At 48.4% G+C, this 14,047-nt stretch overlaps 8 protein-coding genes across 8 annotated transcripts; 6 read left to right on the forward strand and 2 right to left on the reverse strand.

The window, feature by feature from the left end:
• Positions 1–75: 75 nt before the first annotated feature.
• B0J16DRAFT_384009 (beta-lactamase/transpeptidase-like protein) lies at positions 76–1,840 on the forward strand (the record flags this gene model as incomplete). Its single annotated transcript, XM_046131385.1, has 4 exons — positions 76–637; positions 690–728; positions 778–1,024; positions 1,072–1,840. 4 exons carry the CDS (start codon positions 76–78, stop codon positions 1,838–1,840), a joined length of 1,617 nt encoding a protein of 538 aa, XP_045982581.1.
• A 157-nt stretch (positions 1,841–1,997) lies between these two features.
• Positions 1,998–3,774, forward strand: B0J16DRAFT_340684 (DHS-like NAD/FAD-binding domain-containing protein). Its single transcript, XM_046127716.1, has 4 exons — positions 1,998–2,204; positions 2,254–2,456; positions 2,505–2,577; positions 2,625–3,774. Exons 1-4 carry the CDS (start codon positions 2,057–2,059, stop codon positions 3,335–3,337), a joined length of 1,137 nt encoding a protein of 378 aa, XP_045982582.1. The 5' UTR covers positions 1,998–2,056; the 3' UTR covers positions 3,338–3,774.
• B0J16DRAFT_319752 (uncharacterized protein) lies at positions 3,690–4,319 on the forward strand (the record flags this gene model as incomplete). Its single annotated transcript, XM_046125533.1, has 1 exon — positions 3,690–4,319. One exon carries the CDS (start codon positions 3,690–3,692, stop codon positions 4,317–4,319), a length of 630 nt encoding a protein of 209 aa, XP_045982583.1.
• Positions 4,320–5,259: 940 nt separating this feature from the next.
• On the forward strand, positions 5,260–6,285 carry B0J16DRAFT_398593 (glycosyl hydrolase; the record flags this gene model as incomplete). The annotated part of the gene is made up of 2 exons (XM_046132400.1): positions 5,260–5,608; positions 5,663–6,285. 2 exons carry the CDS (start codon positions 5,260–5,262, stop codon positions 6,283–6,285), a joined length of 972 nt encoding a protein of 323 aa, XP_045982584.1.
• Positions 6,286–6,932: 647 nt separating this feature from the next.
• On the forward strand, positions 6,933–9,558 carry B0J16DRAFT_340689 (anaerobic ribonucleoside-triphosphate reductase-domain-containing protein). The gene has a single exon (XM_046127717.1). The coding sequence runs from the start codon at positions 7,027–7,029 to the stop codon at positions 9,502–9,504; it is 2,478 nt and encodes an 825-aa protein (XP_045982585.1). The 5' UTR covers positions 6,933–7,026; the 3' UTR covers positions 9,505–9,558.
• A 120-nt stretch (positions 9,559–9,678) lies between these two features.
• On the reverse strand, positions 9,679–10,419 carry B0J16DRAFT_414371 (S-adenosyl-L-methionine-dependent methyltransferase; the record flags this gene model as incomplete). The annotated part of the gene is made up of 1 exon (XM_046133445.1): positions 9,679–10,419. The coding sequence occupies one exon, from the start codon at positions 10,417–10,419 to the stop codon at positions 9,679–9,681; it is 741 nt and encodes a 246-aa protein (XP_045982586.1).
• Positions 10,420–11,265: 846 nt separating this feature from the next.
• B0J16DRAFT_286473 (uncharacterized protein) lies at positions 11,266–13,295 on the forward strand. The gene is made up of 3 exons (XM_046124101.1): positions 11,266–11,597; positions 11,644–12,356; positions 12,424–13,295. The coding sequence occupies exons 1-3, from the start codon at positions 11,491–11,493 to the stop codon at positions 13,074–13,076; spliced, it is 1,473 nt and encodes a 490-aa protein (XP_045982587.1). The 5' UTR covers positions 11,266–11,490; the 3' UTR covers positions 13,077–13,295.
• Positions 13,296–13,930, reverse strand: B0J16DRAFT_340693 (uncharacterized protein). Its single transcript, XM_046127718.1, has 3 exons — positions 13,812–13,930; positions 13,626–13,760; positions 13,296–13,526 (listed from the first exon to the last, which is right to left on the reverse strand). The coding sequence occupies exons 1-3, from the start codon at positions 13,825–13,827 to the stop codon at positions 13,345–13,347; spliced, it is 333 nt and encodes a 110-aa protein (XP_045982588.1). The 5' UTR covers positions 13,828–13,930; the 3' UTR covers positions 13,296–13,344.
• Between the last annotated feature and the right edge of the window lie 117 nt (positions 13,931–14,047).

The raw sequence follows: 14,047 nt of genomic DNA on the forward strand, positions 1-14,047 counted from the left end.
TCGGTTCTCTTCTATTCATCATCACCACTCTACTACAACACAACATCCTAATCACATCTTCGAAGATCAATCACCATGCGTTCGTCCATCTTGCCCTCGATCCTGGGTGCCATGTCGATGGTAACTCTAGCTCAAACCGCCTGTATCGAGGAAAACATTTCCTACTTCGGGTGCGCACCGCTAGGAGCTGACTATCCTGCACCTACCATCAACAAAACCTCCAAACCGATCAAGAATCTCGTTTCAGGTTTCACCGAGATGTTTGACAATCTTATCAAGAACGGCGGCAGTGAGAAATACGGGCCCATCAATGTTAACACTACATCCTTCTCGGTCATCATATTCGGTGGAGATGAGAAGCTTCGAGAGGATCCTATCTTCTTTGAGTATCACTACACATCTCCTGAGGACCAGGTATCCAACGAGAACATTACTCTGGCTACCAAGTTTCCGGTTGGGGATGTGAGTATGGTATTCACTGTCTATGCTTGGCTTGCCAAGATGGACGAGCAGTGGGAGACACCTATCACCAAGTTTCTGCCCGAGCTGGCTGAAGTCAAGGCGCCATTTGCACCTGTTTGGGAGGATATCACTATTGGAGCCTTGGCTGGTCAGGTTTCCGGACTTAGCCGCGAATGTAAGTCGTGCCAAATCGGATATTGCGAGCCTTTTACTAATACTGAACATAGCCAAGGCGTGTGCTATCGGCGAGCCGTGTGACTGGGAGTGTAAGTGGTTCACCCGCAAGCCGGATTCATCACACTAACCAACCCACAGCCTTCAAGGAGGCCTTCGCTACCAAGTCGCCCTACTTCCTCCCGGACACTACTCCCGTTGTTTCTTACGCAGCATGGCAACTCCTCGTCTTCGCAATGCAAAAGGAAAGTGGCGATGAGTGGTCTTCCATCATTGAAGAGACCCTTCTTAACCCTCTGAACATGACCTCCAGCGGTGTCCTGGGCCATGATATCAAGGATATCTTTGCAATGGAGAGCCTCAATACCTCAATCATTGGCGAGCCTGGGTAGGCTCATCAAAACCATGATCAAGATTCTTACTAACCCATCGTAGTGCACTATCATTCGTCAGCTCCATGGAAGACCTCGCTCGGGCTGGCCACTCCATGCTTGCTTCCGATATCCTTCCACCAGCTATCACCCGTCGCTGGCTCAAGTCCCACGCTGATACATCAAACCTGCGCAACGGCGTCGGTCGTCCTTGGGAAGTCTACCGTGCCGGCAACAGTATCCGTCCTATCATGGATGCTCTAACCAAGGCCGGTGCCATCGGCAAATACGCTAGCTACTTCGGCCTCACCACCGACTTCAACGCTGGTTTTGCTATCCTGGCTCATGACAGCACTGTCGAAGATCGAAAGCTTGATCTTAATGTTCATGCTGATATTGTTAGTGAGGTCCTTGGTCACCTCCTCCAGATTGCAGCTGCCGAGACTGAGGATCGGTATGCTGGCGATTTCAAGGGTGAGAACTCACAGGCCTTTTTCAACCGTACCGATAACGGTCATGGTCTGGTCGTGCAGAAGCTGGTCATCGATGGAGTCAACGTCAAGGACCGCACTGCTCAGAAGCTTGGTATCGAAGCCAAGGATCTCGACTTCAGGATTTACCCTACCAATGTCAAGACTGAGAACCAGCATCAATTCGTCGCTGTTTTCCAAGACAGAAGTGCTCTCATTGACATGGGGACTCCTACGTGCATCACCTGGCAGGAAATTGGTGCGGATGCTGAGATTTATGTTCGATTCGACATGGATAAAGATGGGAAGGTCATTGGCTTTGAGATTCCTCAATTGGATGTGAAGATGGCGCGAGCTGCTTGAACTGGTCTGGTGTTTCAGGGACCTGACATGAGCAACTCACTTGATTGGCTCTGGTGTTAGCTTGATGGAACTTCAAGACATTAGTTATTCTTATAGCGGGGTGGTTGCCTAGAGATGTAAGCAAATTCACAGTTCCTTGTCTTGCATGAACAGACACCATCTTCCTAAAATATTCCTGCCACGAAATAAGTAATAAAGTTGACGTTCTTTGACAAAATGGCCTCTTCAGCACCCAAAGTAGCGCCTCCCGAGCGACGCGATGCACCAGAGGCCATCGACCAACAGGCGGACAAGCTTGTCGCCCTGATCAAGAACAGCAAGCATTTTATCGTGTTCACGGGTGCAGGTGTCTCCACTTCAGCTGGTACATAAATAACAACCTCCATATCTAAGCCAATTGATTGATCGTCTAGGTATCCCCGACTTTCGTGGACCCGAGGGCGCGTGGACTTTGAGGGCTCAAGGAAGATCACGTACGGGCAAGGCGACTAACACTTTGCAAGCTATCCCCACGCCGACTCACATGGCTTTGGTGGAGCTTCAGCGTCAAGGAGTTATGAAGTATCTCATTAGTCAGAATTGTGATGGCTTGCATCGAAGGAGTGGAATTACAAGAGTACAAAACTCTGACCTACCACTTCAATCTGAGCGCTAACTGACGTAGGATGGCATATCTGAGTTACATGGCAACAGCAACCGCGAATGCTGTAAAGACTGTGGAAAAGAGTTCATACGAGGTAAGTTAGCCTTCACAGTTATCTAATGGTTACTTATCAAGGGAAAGATTTCCGAGCCGTCGCAACATACGAGAAAACAGTACATGATCACCGAACAGGCCGTAAGTGCACTCAATGTGGAGGAAATCTCCACGACACCATCATCAACTTTGGCGAATTCCTTCCAGAAGAACCACTTAAACTTGCCCGAAGCCATGCTAAGAAAGCTGACCTGTGTCTTGTTCTTGGTTCATCGCTAAGCGTACCCCCCGCAAGTGGCATTCCCGAAACAGTGGGCAAAAGCAAGAAGGGAAAGATGATCATCTGCAATCTGCAAGATACTTTCATGGAGAATCTGGCCTCGATGCATATTTGGTCCGAATCTGACTTGCTCATGACGAAGGTTATGGATAAACTTGGCTATACCATTCCGACCTTCATTCTCAAGCGAAGACTCGTCATTAAGATCGAGAAGGATGCGCATGGGCGCCAGTTAATTGTCTTAACCGGTGTCGACAACGATGGCATACCAGTGTCATATCTGATGTCTGTTAAGCTCGAGAACAGCAGACGAGTCATAAGAGCTGAGCCATTCTCGTTTACCTTTCGGGAGACGCTGGATGCTGGAACTAATCTTGAATTCGTGCTTGAGTTTATGGGCCATTATAATGAGCCAAATGTTGTTGTTGGCTTCGCCGTTCCAGAAGAAGTCGGCGTCGAGACGGTGTTTGACATGCATTATGATCCAAGCACACGAGAATGGATTACAATGCGATCATAACCTTGTATGGCGAGAAGTACGATCAAAGAGCATTCTTCTTTTCTACCGGCTGCTGGGAAAAAGCCTTATTAGACTAAAAGCGTACGTGCCTCCCGGTGACCCGTGAGTCTGGAATGACTCAGTGTATATGATACGCATGAAATTTTGCAACCAACAGGTGGATACCAACAGCAGTGAGGCGTCCTCTGAGGAGCGGTCTAAATGGCACAAATAGAGCTCTGAGTGCCTTCATATTCCTGATTCGTCAGTCCTCTTTTGCCTTTATCTTTCCAGCTGCCTTTTTTTGCCCACCTCTTAGATGTCTATCCAAATTCCATCATACGAAGAAAGACGCGGGAGCTTTCAGTTCCCAATGCATACTGAAGCTACCAAAAAGCTGTTGTGGTATTTCGACGAGTCTTTGGAAGATAGCATATTTGTGCTGGATAACAAATGGGACCCTTCAGGACCAAGACAGCCATATGCGCAACGTTCGCCATCCGGAGATATTGTTTGGCATCCTATCTCTGAGGAGCCTTTAACAGATCCGACTATATCATGTATAGACGTCAGGTCCAGTGAGTTGTACTGGTGGCCAGATGATTGGTCGGAGAGCCACCGGCACGCAGATCCAGATTTCGACTGGTGTGTCTTTGAATTTGCAGAAGAGGGTGTCAGAGGCAGACTTCTGGAATGCTGCGGTGAAGTCCGCCCCCAGGATCATGTGCCATTACGAGTGGAGGCCTCGACGAGGCCATATGTCACAGTTCACGACTATCTCGCTGCTGTTCATCCATGGATCTTGAACTTGAGAGAAAAGATCTTGTCAGTCACGTGGTCGGCACTTCCCCCAGACGATGGCTCAAGGGTGGTACTCAACTATAATGGCATTGATTCTGTGAGTCTCACAAGTGAGAAGTCCTGGAATTTCCTGAAACACCCAGTCCCCTACACCTTGCCTGAGCCTGATCCGAATGGTCCGTGGTGGAGTGGCATGTTTTAAGTAGCGAATGGCGACAAGGAGTGAGGTAAATTCATCCAGCTGAGTTGCGCACGGGGCTCGAAACATTGAACTGGGTAGCGCTTTAGGCGCGTATGTGAAATTATCTTGTAAGAGCAGATTTAGTTCAAACCGGGTCCTTGAGAAGCCACCCAACCAACGAGCCATCCATTCATTCAACATTCCAAGTTTGTAGTGCCCAGCTGAGTTCAGTTTCCAATCGTTTACACAATGTCTGCCGAAATTCCTTCATTCGAAGAGCGTTGCCGCAACAATCAACGCCCGCTTGCCAGTGACGCAACTAGAAGACTGCTATGGTACATTCAAGGACCTTCTTTTGAGGATCAGGTTTTTGTTCTGGACGATAGCACTGCTGCTCAGTCAGCATATATTACTAGCTAGGTCAATTTCGATATTCTCCGCGTGTTTCTATGTCTGGAGACGATTGAAGCTTTGGATTGTGATCGGGTTCATTGCGTTACCTGCATCTCGGGGAAACTAGCCTGATCGACCCATAAACATCAATTTGTGGTTCAATCATACAGTTACAATAAACTCACTTCATGGATCTATTATCTTTACTGGAGCGGTTTAAGCATACTCCACACTTTTAGCAACTGCGGAGGTTGAAGTCCCGATGCAAGATGTAACCCGGGGAAGACAGGGGCATGCATGATATAATTGGATCGCATCAACGCTGTCGGCACATGATCGACAAGTCAATCCGCGTATTACATAGCGCACTGGCGGGATAACAGGTCATTCGTGGTTTTACTGCCCGAGCTTAAGCTTTAAAGGAAGGTTACTTGAACAAGATTAGCGTTGCTACTGTAAGAATAATTTACACCAGTTCTACACATGCTATCTGGAAATGATAAAAGGTTGAACAAAGCCCACAAGTTTTATCAGATCAACAAACAGGATCTCTCCAGCATCTACGATCATGGTTTCTTGGAACAATATCTTCACTTTGGCTCTTGGTCTTGTCGGTTCCGTTGGTGCTTACACTAACCCCATCCGTAATCCAGGCGGTGGTGATCCCCAGATCACTTACACTGGCGGTTACTACTACCTTATCTCGACTGAGTGGACCAACCTGCAACTTTCCCGTGCTACTACCATCGAGGGATTGAAGACAGCCACCCCCAAGGTTATCTACACCGACTCCAACCCTACACGATCATCCAACGTTTGGGCGCCTGAACTCCATCTTCTCGGCGGTAAATGGTACATTTACTACACTGCCGGAAAGTCTGAGGACCTTACAGGGCAGCATTCTCATGTTCTCAAGGGTCAGTATCAATGTCCACACTTCCGGCGAGAAGACAACTAACACATGAGACTAGGTGGTGTCACACCTTGGGACAGCTGGTCATACGGAGCCAAGCTCCATGACGATTGGGGCCTGGATGGAACGATTTTGCGAACTAATCAGTTCGGTAACTATTTTGTGTACTCCTGTATGACCGGAGTTCAATACCAGTCCACCTGTGTGCGCAAGTTGGGCTCGGACTTCATGTCTCTGGGTGCTTTGAGCATCATTTCCCAACCCGACCAATCCTGGGAAAAGAGCGGCACTCCCGTCCAAGAAGGACCCAACGCCCTCTACTTCGGAGGCAAAACCTACATTGCTTACAGCGCTAACTATTGCTGGACGCCTGATTATTGTGTTGCTTTACTCGAATGGGATGGTCGTACTGATCCTGCCAAGGCCTCAGCTTGGAAGAAATCGAACGGCTGTGTCCTCAAGAGTGCCAACGGAAGCTACGGAACTGGCCACAACAGTTTCTTCCAGAGCCCTGATGGAAAGCAGACCTTTATCACTTTCCATGCTACCTCTAACAAGAATGGTGCTTGTGATGATACGAGATATGCTATGACTCAGCCTTTGACTGCCAATGCTGATGGCACACCCAACTTTGGACAGGTTCAGCCTTTCTCTCATCAGTTCGCTGAGCCTTCTAAGTAAACATCAAGAGGAATGGATTGGGTTATTGGCTTGTATATAGTCTCGGGTTATTAGTTGACTTACCACAAATTGTAAGATGTTATAGACCTCCACCGCGCTTGCAAAATTGATCTGTGTTATACGGAGAAATCATTTTTCAAATAGCAAGAGAGACATGATTTAAGCTTGATCTTTTTCGAAGAGAAGTGAGCCAAAGAGGCCATGATGTTTAATCATGCTTATCTGGTAATCGATAAGCAGATAAGCTTATCTACGCGTCGAGCCAGGAACAGACGCGTTCCTTGCCGGTCTCATGTTCCAATTAACGGCCCGTTCATGACATAGCAATTGAACCACAATTAGCTGACTTTTGGATGCGCAGTCGGCCCATATCATGCATAGTCACGAGTTGACGCGTGCAAATCGCGGTCCAGGCGTAGTTCATCAGCCCAGTCAAGCTCTGGGCCGACGCGTATGGATCGTGTTTTCCGAGGGCATCTGATGGATTGTTTTGCGATAGTCTCATGATGGGAATGAATTGAGTCACTGCTATCATGCCAGCGGGTGGATTATGGGTCGGTGGTTCGGCAATGGCAATGAGTATAGAAGCGCAAATGTATATATGCCGTAACCGCTCGAGCAGTTGAATTGATTCTATACCAGTCGATCTTGCATCCCAACTCAAGATCGCAAATACCTCGTCACGGTTTGCCTTAGTGTCTTCTTCCTGCTTCTTTGCTTATAATCTTCGATTACGTCGCTATGTCCTCCAACATCAATCTTGTCGACGAGTACCTCGCCAAAGGAACATGGAAGACTGCCGAAAATGCCAACTCGACCTACTCCCACCAAGGCCTAATGCAATACGTCTCGAACCAAATCATCTCTCAGTATTGGCTCGAAAAGATATACACTCCCGAGATCCGCCAGTATGACGCCGAGAATCGCTTTCATATCCACGATCTCGGCTTCCTAAGCGCGTACTGCTCTGGCTGGAGCATCGAGGACATCCTCCTTCAAGGCTTTGGCGGCGTCGAGAACAAGATTCAATGTCGACCCGCGAAGCACCTCAACACTGCTCTCAATCAGATTGTGAACTTTCTGTTCACGTTGCAGGGAGAACTTGCTGGTGCACAGGCTCTGTCGAGCTTTGACACGTACCTCGCACCTTTTATCCGCAGCGACGATTTGTCTTATACAGAGGTCTTCAAATGTGTGCAGAGTTTTGTCTACTCTCTCAATGTTCCGACACGAAGTGGCTTTCAGGCTCCTTTCACCAATCTGTCCCTGGACTTGATATGCCCCAAGCGCCTAGGCGACCAATACGTTATCATTGGCGGCGAATTGCGAGAGGAGTGGGTGTACAGTGACTTCCAGCAAGAGATGGACGTACTCAACAAAGCTTTCGCTGAGGTCATGATGCAAGGCGACGGGAACGGCAACATCTTTTCCTTCCCGATTCCTACCTACAACGTCTCTGATGGGATCGATTGGGAGTCACCTCGGTGGCAGTCCATCTGGGAGATGACGGCTAAGTATGGTGTCCCATACTTTGCAAATTTCATCAACAGCGATCTTGATCCTGAGGACTTCAGATCAATGTGCTGCCGACTGAGACTTGATCTTAGCAAACTTCACTGCAGAGTTGGTGGCCAATATGGCGCAAGTCCCTTGACTGGTTCTATTGGAGTCGTCACTCTCAATCTACCCAATCTCGCCTACCGTTCGAAGGGCTCCAAGGAAGTGTTCATGTCTGAGCTAGCCATGACACTACGCGTAGCGAAAGACTCGCTGGAGATCAAGAGGAAGCTCGTCGACGCCCACTCAACTCTATACCCCTATGCTGCCCATTATCTTTCTGCCACAAAGCACCGCACAGGCTCTTACTGGACGAATCATTTCAGCACAATCGGAGTTAACGGCATGAACGAAGCGTTAGTCGCCCTATTGGGAGAAGGCATCAGTGAAGAAAAGGACTTTGCCCTTGAAGTCCTCGAGTTCATCAAACACCAACTCCAAGATTTTCAGAAGGAAACTGGTAATCTGTACAACCTGGAAGCCAGTCCAGCAGAAAGTACGTGCTACAAATTCGCCAAACGAGACAAGGAGCTCTTCCCAAACCAAGATATCCCCACGTTCTACACCAACTCCACTATGCTACCCGTCGACACTACAGAAGATCTCTTCGAAGCAATGGGCCATCAAGAGGCGCTTCAGTGTTCGTACACTGGTGGAACCGTCTTCCATGCTTTCTTGGGTGAACAGCTACCGAATTGGAAGTTGGCCCGAGATTTGATCAAGACGCTGACTGCAAAGTTCCGAATTCCTTACATAACACTTACTCCCACGTTCAGTATTTGTCCTACACACGGGTACCGTGTTGGTGAGCAGCCTGAGTGCACAGCGTGCGGGGAGCTGACGTTAGTTTACTCTCGCATTGTGGGGTATTTTCGTCCTACGCGGGATTGGAATAGAGGAAAGTCGAAGGAGTTCGTCCAACGGAAGGTGTACAAGTACGAGACCGGTCTTGGGTCAGACAACGACGCTAAGCTTCAAGAGCTGGAGAAACAGGTCGCTGCGATCCAAGATCTCCCGGTGGCTAGCTACGTCAAGAGCACTTTGTGCGATTATCCTGGCAAGACACAAGCGTCCATCATGTTCACCTCTCGTTGCAACTTGGCTTGTCCATGGTGTCACAACGGTCCACTTGTACAAGGCGAATGTGACGATGTGACCCTACTGGATATCTTTCGGCATATTGTCTCTACGTCTCACAAGTGTCTCGTTGTTTCAGGCGGTGAGCCCACGATACACAAAGGGTTACTCCCATTTTTGAGAATTCTCAAAGGTGCGGGGATAAGTGTCAAGCTTGACTCAAATGGCACGTCGCCCGATGTATTGAAGCAAGTCTTTGAGGAGAAGCTCGTCAATTTTGTAGCGATGGACATCAAGTGTGCGTTGGAGAATTACAAACGCGTCACAGGCAAGAAGGTCAAGCCGAAGCTTTTGGAAGCCAGCATTGAGCTGATCAAAAATAGTGGGGTGCCTTATGAGTTCCGTACGACGGTTGTACCGGAGCTTGTGGATGTGGAGGATCTATTCGAGGCGAAGCGTTTGTCTGGCAAGAAGTTGACGATGCAGCGGTTTAGGAATGGTGATACCCTTTTGAATGAGAAGTTTAGAACTTTTCAGGAGCACACAGAGGAGGAATTCGATCAGTTGGTTAGTCAGGTAGCATGAACAGAGTACCTACTTTGTGCTCTTAGAGTGATATGTCAATTTCAGTCTCGCTACACGAGTGCCCAAAGTGTTTTTACGTTTCCCCTCTGCAAATTTCCAAAAGCTCAACTATTCGCTACCATGGCATAGCGTATCCTTTCCTCATAGCTTGGCAAGAATTACTTCTTGGTAGGACTACTTTTTCACGGCCGATATCATAAGATATTTAGGCACGTCCATCCCATACCAACCATGCAACTCCAGAACCTTCGCAGGGCTCAAATAACCCTCGTCGAACCCTGTGATCTCGAATCCAGCTCTAAGCAGTATATTGATATAGCTGGCCATAGTTCGGTGCTGCTTCTGAAAGCCCTTCACCAGCCAATCTGTCTGTCGTACACCCTCTTCCTGGTACCCTTCGAGCGGCCAGCGTTGCTTCCCAGTCTTCTCGTCGTTGAAGGGTTCTGCATTGGATGGTGCAGTGAAGATAGGATGTTCGGTGCAAAACACAAATGAGCCTCCAGGTACCAGGACGCGATGTATCTGATTGACAAGCCTCTCGAGGTTGACAACGTAGTGAAGCACCAGAGAGCTGAAGACCAAGCTGTACGTATCTTCCTCCTCTTTCTCGAATGTGATGGTTTCCAGATCAGCTTTTTCGTACCCGATGCCGCTGTTGTTCGTCATTTCGCGAGCTTTGTTGAGCATGTTCTCGGAGCCATCTATGGCTCTAACTGATGCAGCCCCTTCTTCCATGGCCCATCGTGAAAACCAGCCAAAGCCGCATCCGATATCCATCACTCTTATGCCCGTTGGGCGGGGGAGGAGAGCGCGCAAGGGAGGCCATTCTTCTGCGTATTCTAGGCCTTTCTTCTGTTTGCTAAAGGAGGAGTACTCCGCAAAGAAGTCGGGCGTGTCGTAGATGGTTTTGGTCATGGTTGGTCTTAAGGATGACCTGGATCTCGTTTTTAGCTCAGATGCTATTTATCATCGACGCTGCCGTGACACAAGTCCAAAACAAACTCCATGGTTACTAAAGCTCAGGCGAGACGCGTCAGCTTGTAACACTTGGTGAAGCTTTTGTCCGTCTCACGACATTCACTGCTTCTTTTGCTATGCAGCGGCCTTTATGAGTTAATTGTCAATTCATCTTGATCAGAAATGCGGGGCGTGATACAGAACTTGAGTAACCCTTTGAGTCAAGCTTACTTGAAATGCAACGATACACTCTGTTTGTCATACGTAATTCGGATCACGACATTTCGGGCTCTCGAGGCATCAGAGAGAAGCTACACACGATCCGATTGACTCTACTCCAAGGCAGAATTGGGTATTCATAAAGACGTGACCTCATCAGAAAGACGCTGCGAGAATTATCTGACCATTTCAGTATGGAGACTTATCAGCTTGATCAGACTTGTCCAAGGAATAGGAAGGAGATATACTAGAAAACGCCGAGAATACTCCCAAGATCCACCCATGCAGTTGACGTACCATGGCAGTGGCTACACAACTTGACCCCGCCCAGCCAAGAGAAACAAAAGGTCCCTGGGTTGATCCATCTCACAAAGCAACAACCCCATGAAAATACTTACCGCTTGGCATACGAGACCGTGGCGTTGTCAAAAAGCTATGACGCGGCTACCAAGCTCTTGATAAGCACCGTAAAAATCTCATCAGCGGGGTTAAGATAAAGGGAATTTACACACATCAGGCAGCTCAATTATTATGCATATTTTAGTGACCTCTTGGCATGTTGCAATGCCAATTACCGACCTTCCCAATCCGACTCGGATCTTCGCTTGATGGGCGGACTAGTTTCCAAAAGCTTGACGACACCTCCGCGATATCTCGACTTGCGGGGCAAATGGCGTGAATGAACCTTGGAATTGCAAAGATGCAGGAACTTATGTGATGGAAAATTGAGTGGCCAGTATTTAAGCTGTCGGATGCCCACAGATAGAATCTTGTTTCTTCAGTTGTGAACGTTTAACTTGGCTATTCACAATGAAGTACACTACAGCGGCTTCTCTCTTGGCGATTTCGCCTTTGGCTGATGCTACCAAGCCGCCTCTTAGCTCCGAGAAGCTACAGAAGCTCATCACTGAGGATGGGTAGGTGATTTCAATTGGTTTCCTTTGCAGATATTAATTGTCCTAGGTTGATGAAGAACTTGGAGAAGCTCAATGAAATCGCTTACGCCAACGGTGGAAACCGTGCTTTCGGTCTTCCCGGTTACGCCGCTTCAGTCGACTTCATCTACGAGGAGATTTCCAAGCTTGAGGGCTTCAAGACCTGGAAGCAAGATTTCCCTGCCAATTTCACTCAAACTCTGGCCGCTGAGGTTACTGTTGATGATGAGACCTTCCGAACTGTCGCTTTGACATACACACCCAGCACTTCTGAGGAGGGTGTCACCGCTGAGCTCGTTCATGCCCCAGAGGGCACGGCTGCCTGTGATGTCGCAAATTACGAAGGCATTGATGTGAAGGATAAGATTGTCCTTGTCGAGCGTGGTCTCTGTCCTGATCAGACTACTTTCGCTGGAAAGGTTAGGCCTGCTGCAGCTGCAGGTGCAGCCGTTGTTGTTATCTACAACTCTGACGAGGCCAAGTTGACTGCTGGTACTCTGTCTGCACAAAGCCCAGATTATGTGCCTACCGCATTAATCGATCAGGAGCCTGGCAAGGCACTCAAGGCTCGTCTTGACGCCGGCGAGAAGATCGAGGCTTTTGCCAAGGTTATCCAGACTATCGAGACACGCATTACTCAGAACGTCTTTGCTGAGACCAAGGGTGGCGACGAAAAGAACGTGGTTATGCTCGGAGCCCATTTGGACTCTGTGCAGGCTGGTCCTGGTATCAACGACGATGGTGAGTCGATCGAAGAACCCGCGCCGTCTCCCGGCGAGTACTCGCCCAACATTACTAACACTCCTAGGATCCGGCACATCGCTCATTCTTGAGAACGCTAAGGCTCTGCAGCACTTCTCTCACAAGTTGAAGGTCAGATTCGGATGGTGGGGAGCTGAGGAGAACGGTCTTGTCGGATCTCGCTACTACGTCAACAACCTGAAGAAGAACGACGTCGACAACCTCCTCGCTTACCTCAACTTCGACATGGTTTCGCGCGGTTTCTTCGGTGTTTTCGACGGCACCGGTAAGAAGAAGGGTCCCGGTGGACCTCCTGGCTCTGATGTTATTGAGGATCTCTTCCGTGAGCATTTCAAGTCTAAGGATATCGAGGTTACACCCGCTGGTCTCACCGGCGGAACCGACTACGTTGCATTCCTCGAGGTCCTCAAGAAGCCCGTCGGTGGTCTCTTCACAGGAACTGGTCTCGAGCAGGATGCTTGCTACCATCAAGCTTGTGACAACATCACCAACCCCGTTCCCGACACTATTTACAAGAATGCCCAAGCTGCTGCTCATGTTCTTAGCAAGCTTGCCATCGATGGTGTTGAGCTTCTTCCCAAAACACCTTCCAACGCTACGGTCGGATCTATCAAGAGAGTCAGAGATGATGCTTCGTTGCATTTCCATGACGTTTTGACCGGTGTGGAGGGCAAGCCTTGTGACCATGACATTGTTTAGAGAATGGATGGAGAGTTATGTTGATGTGTGTATGAGGAATGAAGTATATAAAATGAGCACTGGTAGTCTTACCTTGATCTCAATGATTGAGACATAAAACATTATACATGATTTCACCGTTCTGCTGCTGTACAAGTGAGTCTCCGGACAAGATGTTCCGGTCCGCCCGGTGAAGCTCAACTGACATCTCTACTTCTAACAATCACCAGGCAAAAGAATGTCAAATAGCAATCATCAACCATAATATTATCCACTATGAGGTATTCGATTACCAGTTTCCGTTCTGGTTTCCATACTGGTTCAGCTGCTCCATGGCATGTCGCTCGCCGTGCCTCTTAGCTTCTTCCTTGTCAATGAAGTCCAAGCCCCGTGTCTCAACCTCACGATCAACAAAAGCCCCGATAGCACCTGCTATGAACTCTTTAGCCTTGGCATGGCTGTCAGGTTCTCCTAAGATTATTGTTAGCCTGTGATCACGTGCGTTGTGTTGCGGATCTCCTCGACAGATCTGATATCACAACACCAACACCACCATCACAACATGCTTACCATTTCGTTCACAGTGTTCTTCATATGCTTTAGCCGCTTCGAAAGCCGCAGCTCCTCCGATGAGCTCGTGACTCCATTTGGCCTCATGTGGACGGTCGCGGACCTGCTCGTATGATTGCGCGACGTCGCTGTCGTCTGCGAGATGTTAGTACAGAGTCAACAAGCACCAAAGCCATGGATACTTACTACTGAACCAACCCATGATGAAAGTGTGTTATAAAGATAAAGAAAAGATTTATGCTTAATTGTTTGTCAAGTTGTCGAAGAGTTGTGAGTGTTGAGATTTGTTGAGAGATTGTAGAACACCAAGAGCTAGCACTTTATACTTTAAAGGGTCCAGGTACATGATCTAAACTTGGAAACAAGCGGTACTCCCGTAAACTTTCTTGAACCAGCCTCCCTCCGGGGTGAAAGAAAACAAC

This window comes from Fusarium flagelliforme, assembly GCF_020744385.1.
Source record: "Fusarium flagelliforme strain FIESC 12 MPI-CAGE-AA-0113 chromosome Unknown B0J16scaffold_4, whole genome shotgun sequence".
NCBI classification, from domain to species: domain Eukaryota; kingdom Fungi; phylum Ascomycota; class Sordariomycetes; order Hypocreales; family Nectriaceae; genus Fusarium; species Fusarium flagelliforme.

Coding starts and splice junctions, on each gene's coding strand:
- B0J16DRAFT_286473 (XM_046124101.1), top strand. CDS start 11,491: ATGAAGTACACTACAGCGGCTTCTCTCTTGGCGATTTCGCCTTTGGCT. Junction 11,598..11,643: donor AAGCTCATCACTGAGGATGG/GTAGGTGATTTC, acceptor TAATTGTCCTAG/GTTGATGAAGAACTTGGAGA. Junction 12,357..12,423: donor TCCTGGTATCAACGACGATG/GTGAGTCGATCG, acceptor TAACACTCCTAG/GATCCGGCACATCGCTCATT.
- B0J16DRAFT_340684 (XM_046127716.1), top strand. CDS start 2,057: ATGGCCTCTTCAGCACCCAAAGTAGCGCCTCCCGAGCGACGCGATGCA. Junction 2,205..2,253: donor AGGTGTCTCCACTTCAGCTG/GTACATAAATAA, acceptor TTGATCGTCTAG/GTATCCCCGACTTTCGTGGA. Junction 2,578..2,624: donor TGGAAAAGAGTTCATACGAG/GTAAGTTAGCCT, acceptor ATCAAGGGAAAG/ATTTCCGAGCCGTCGCAACA.
- B0J16DRAFT_340689 (XM_046127717.1), top strand. CDS start 7,027: ATGTCCTCCAACATCAATCTTGTCGACGAGTACCTCGCCAAAGGAACA.
- B0J16DRAFT_340693 (XM_046127718.1), bottom strand. Junction 13,527..13,625: donor AGAACACTGTGAACGAAATG/GTAAGCATGTTG, acceptor CAATAATCTTAG/GAGAACCTGACAGCCATGCC.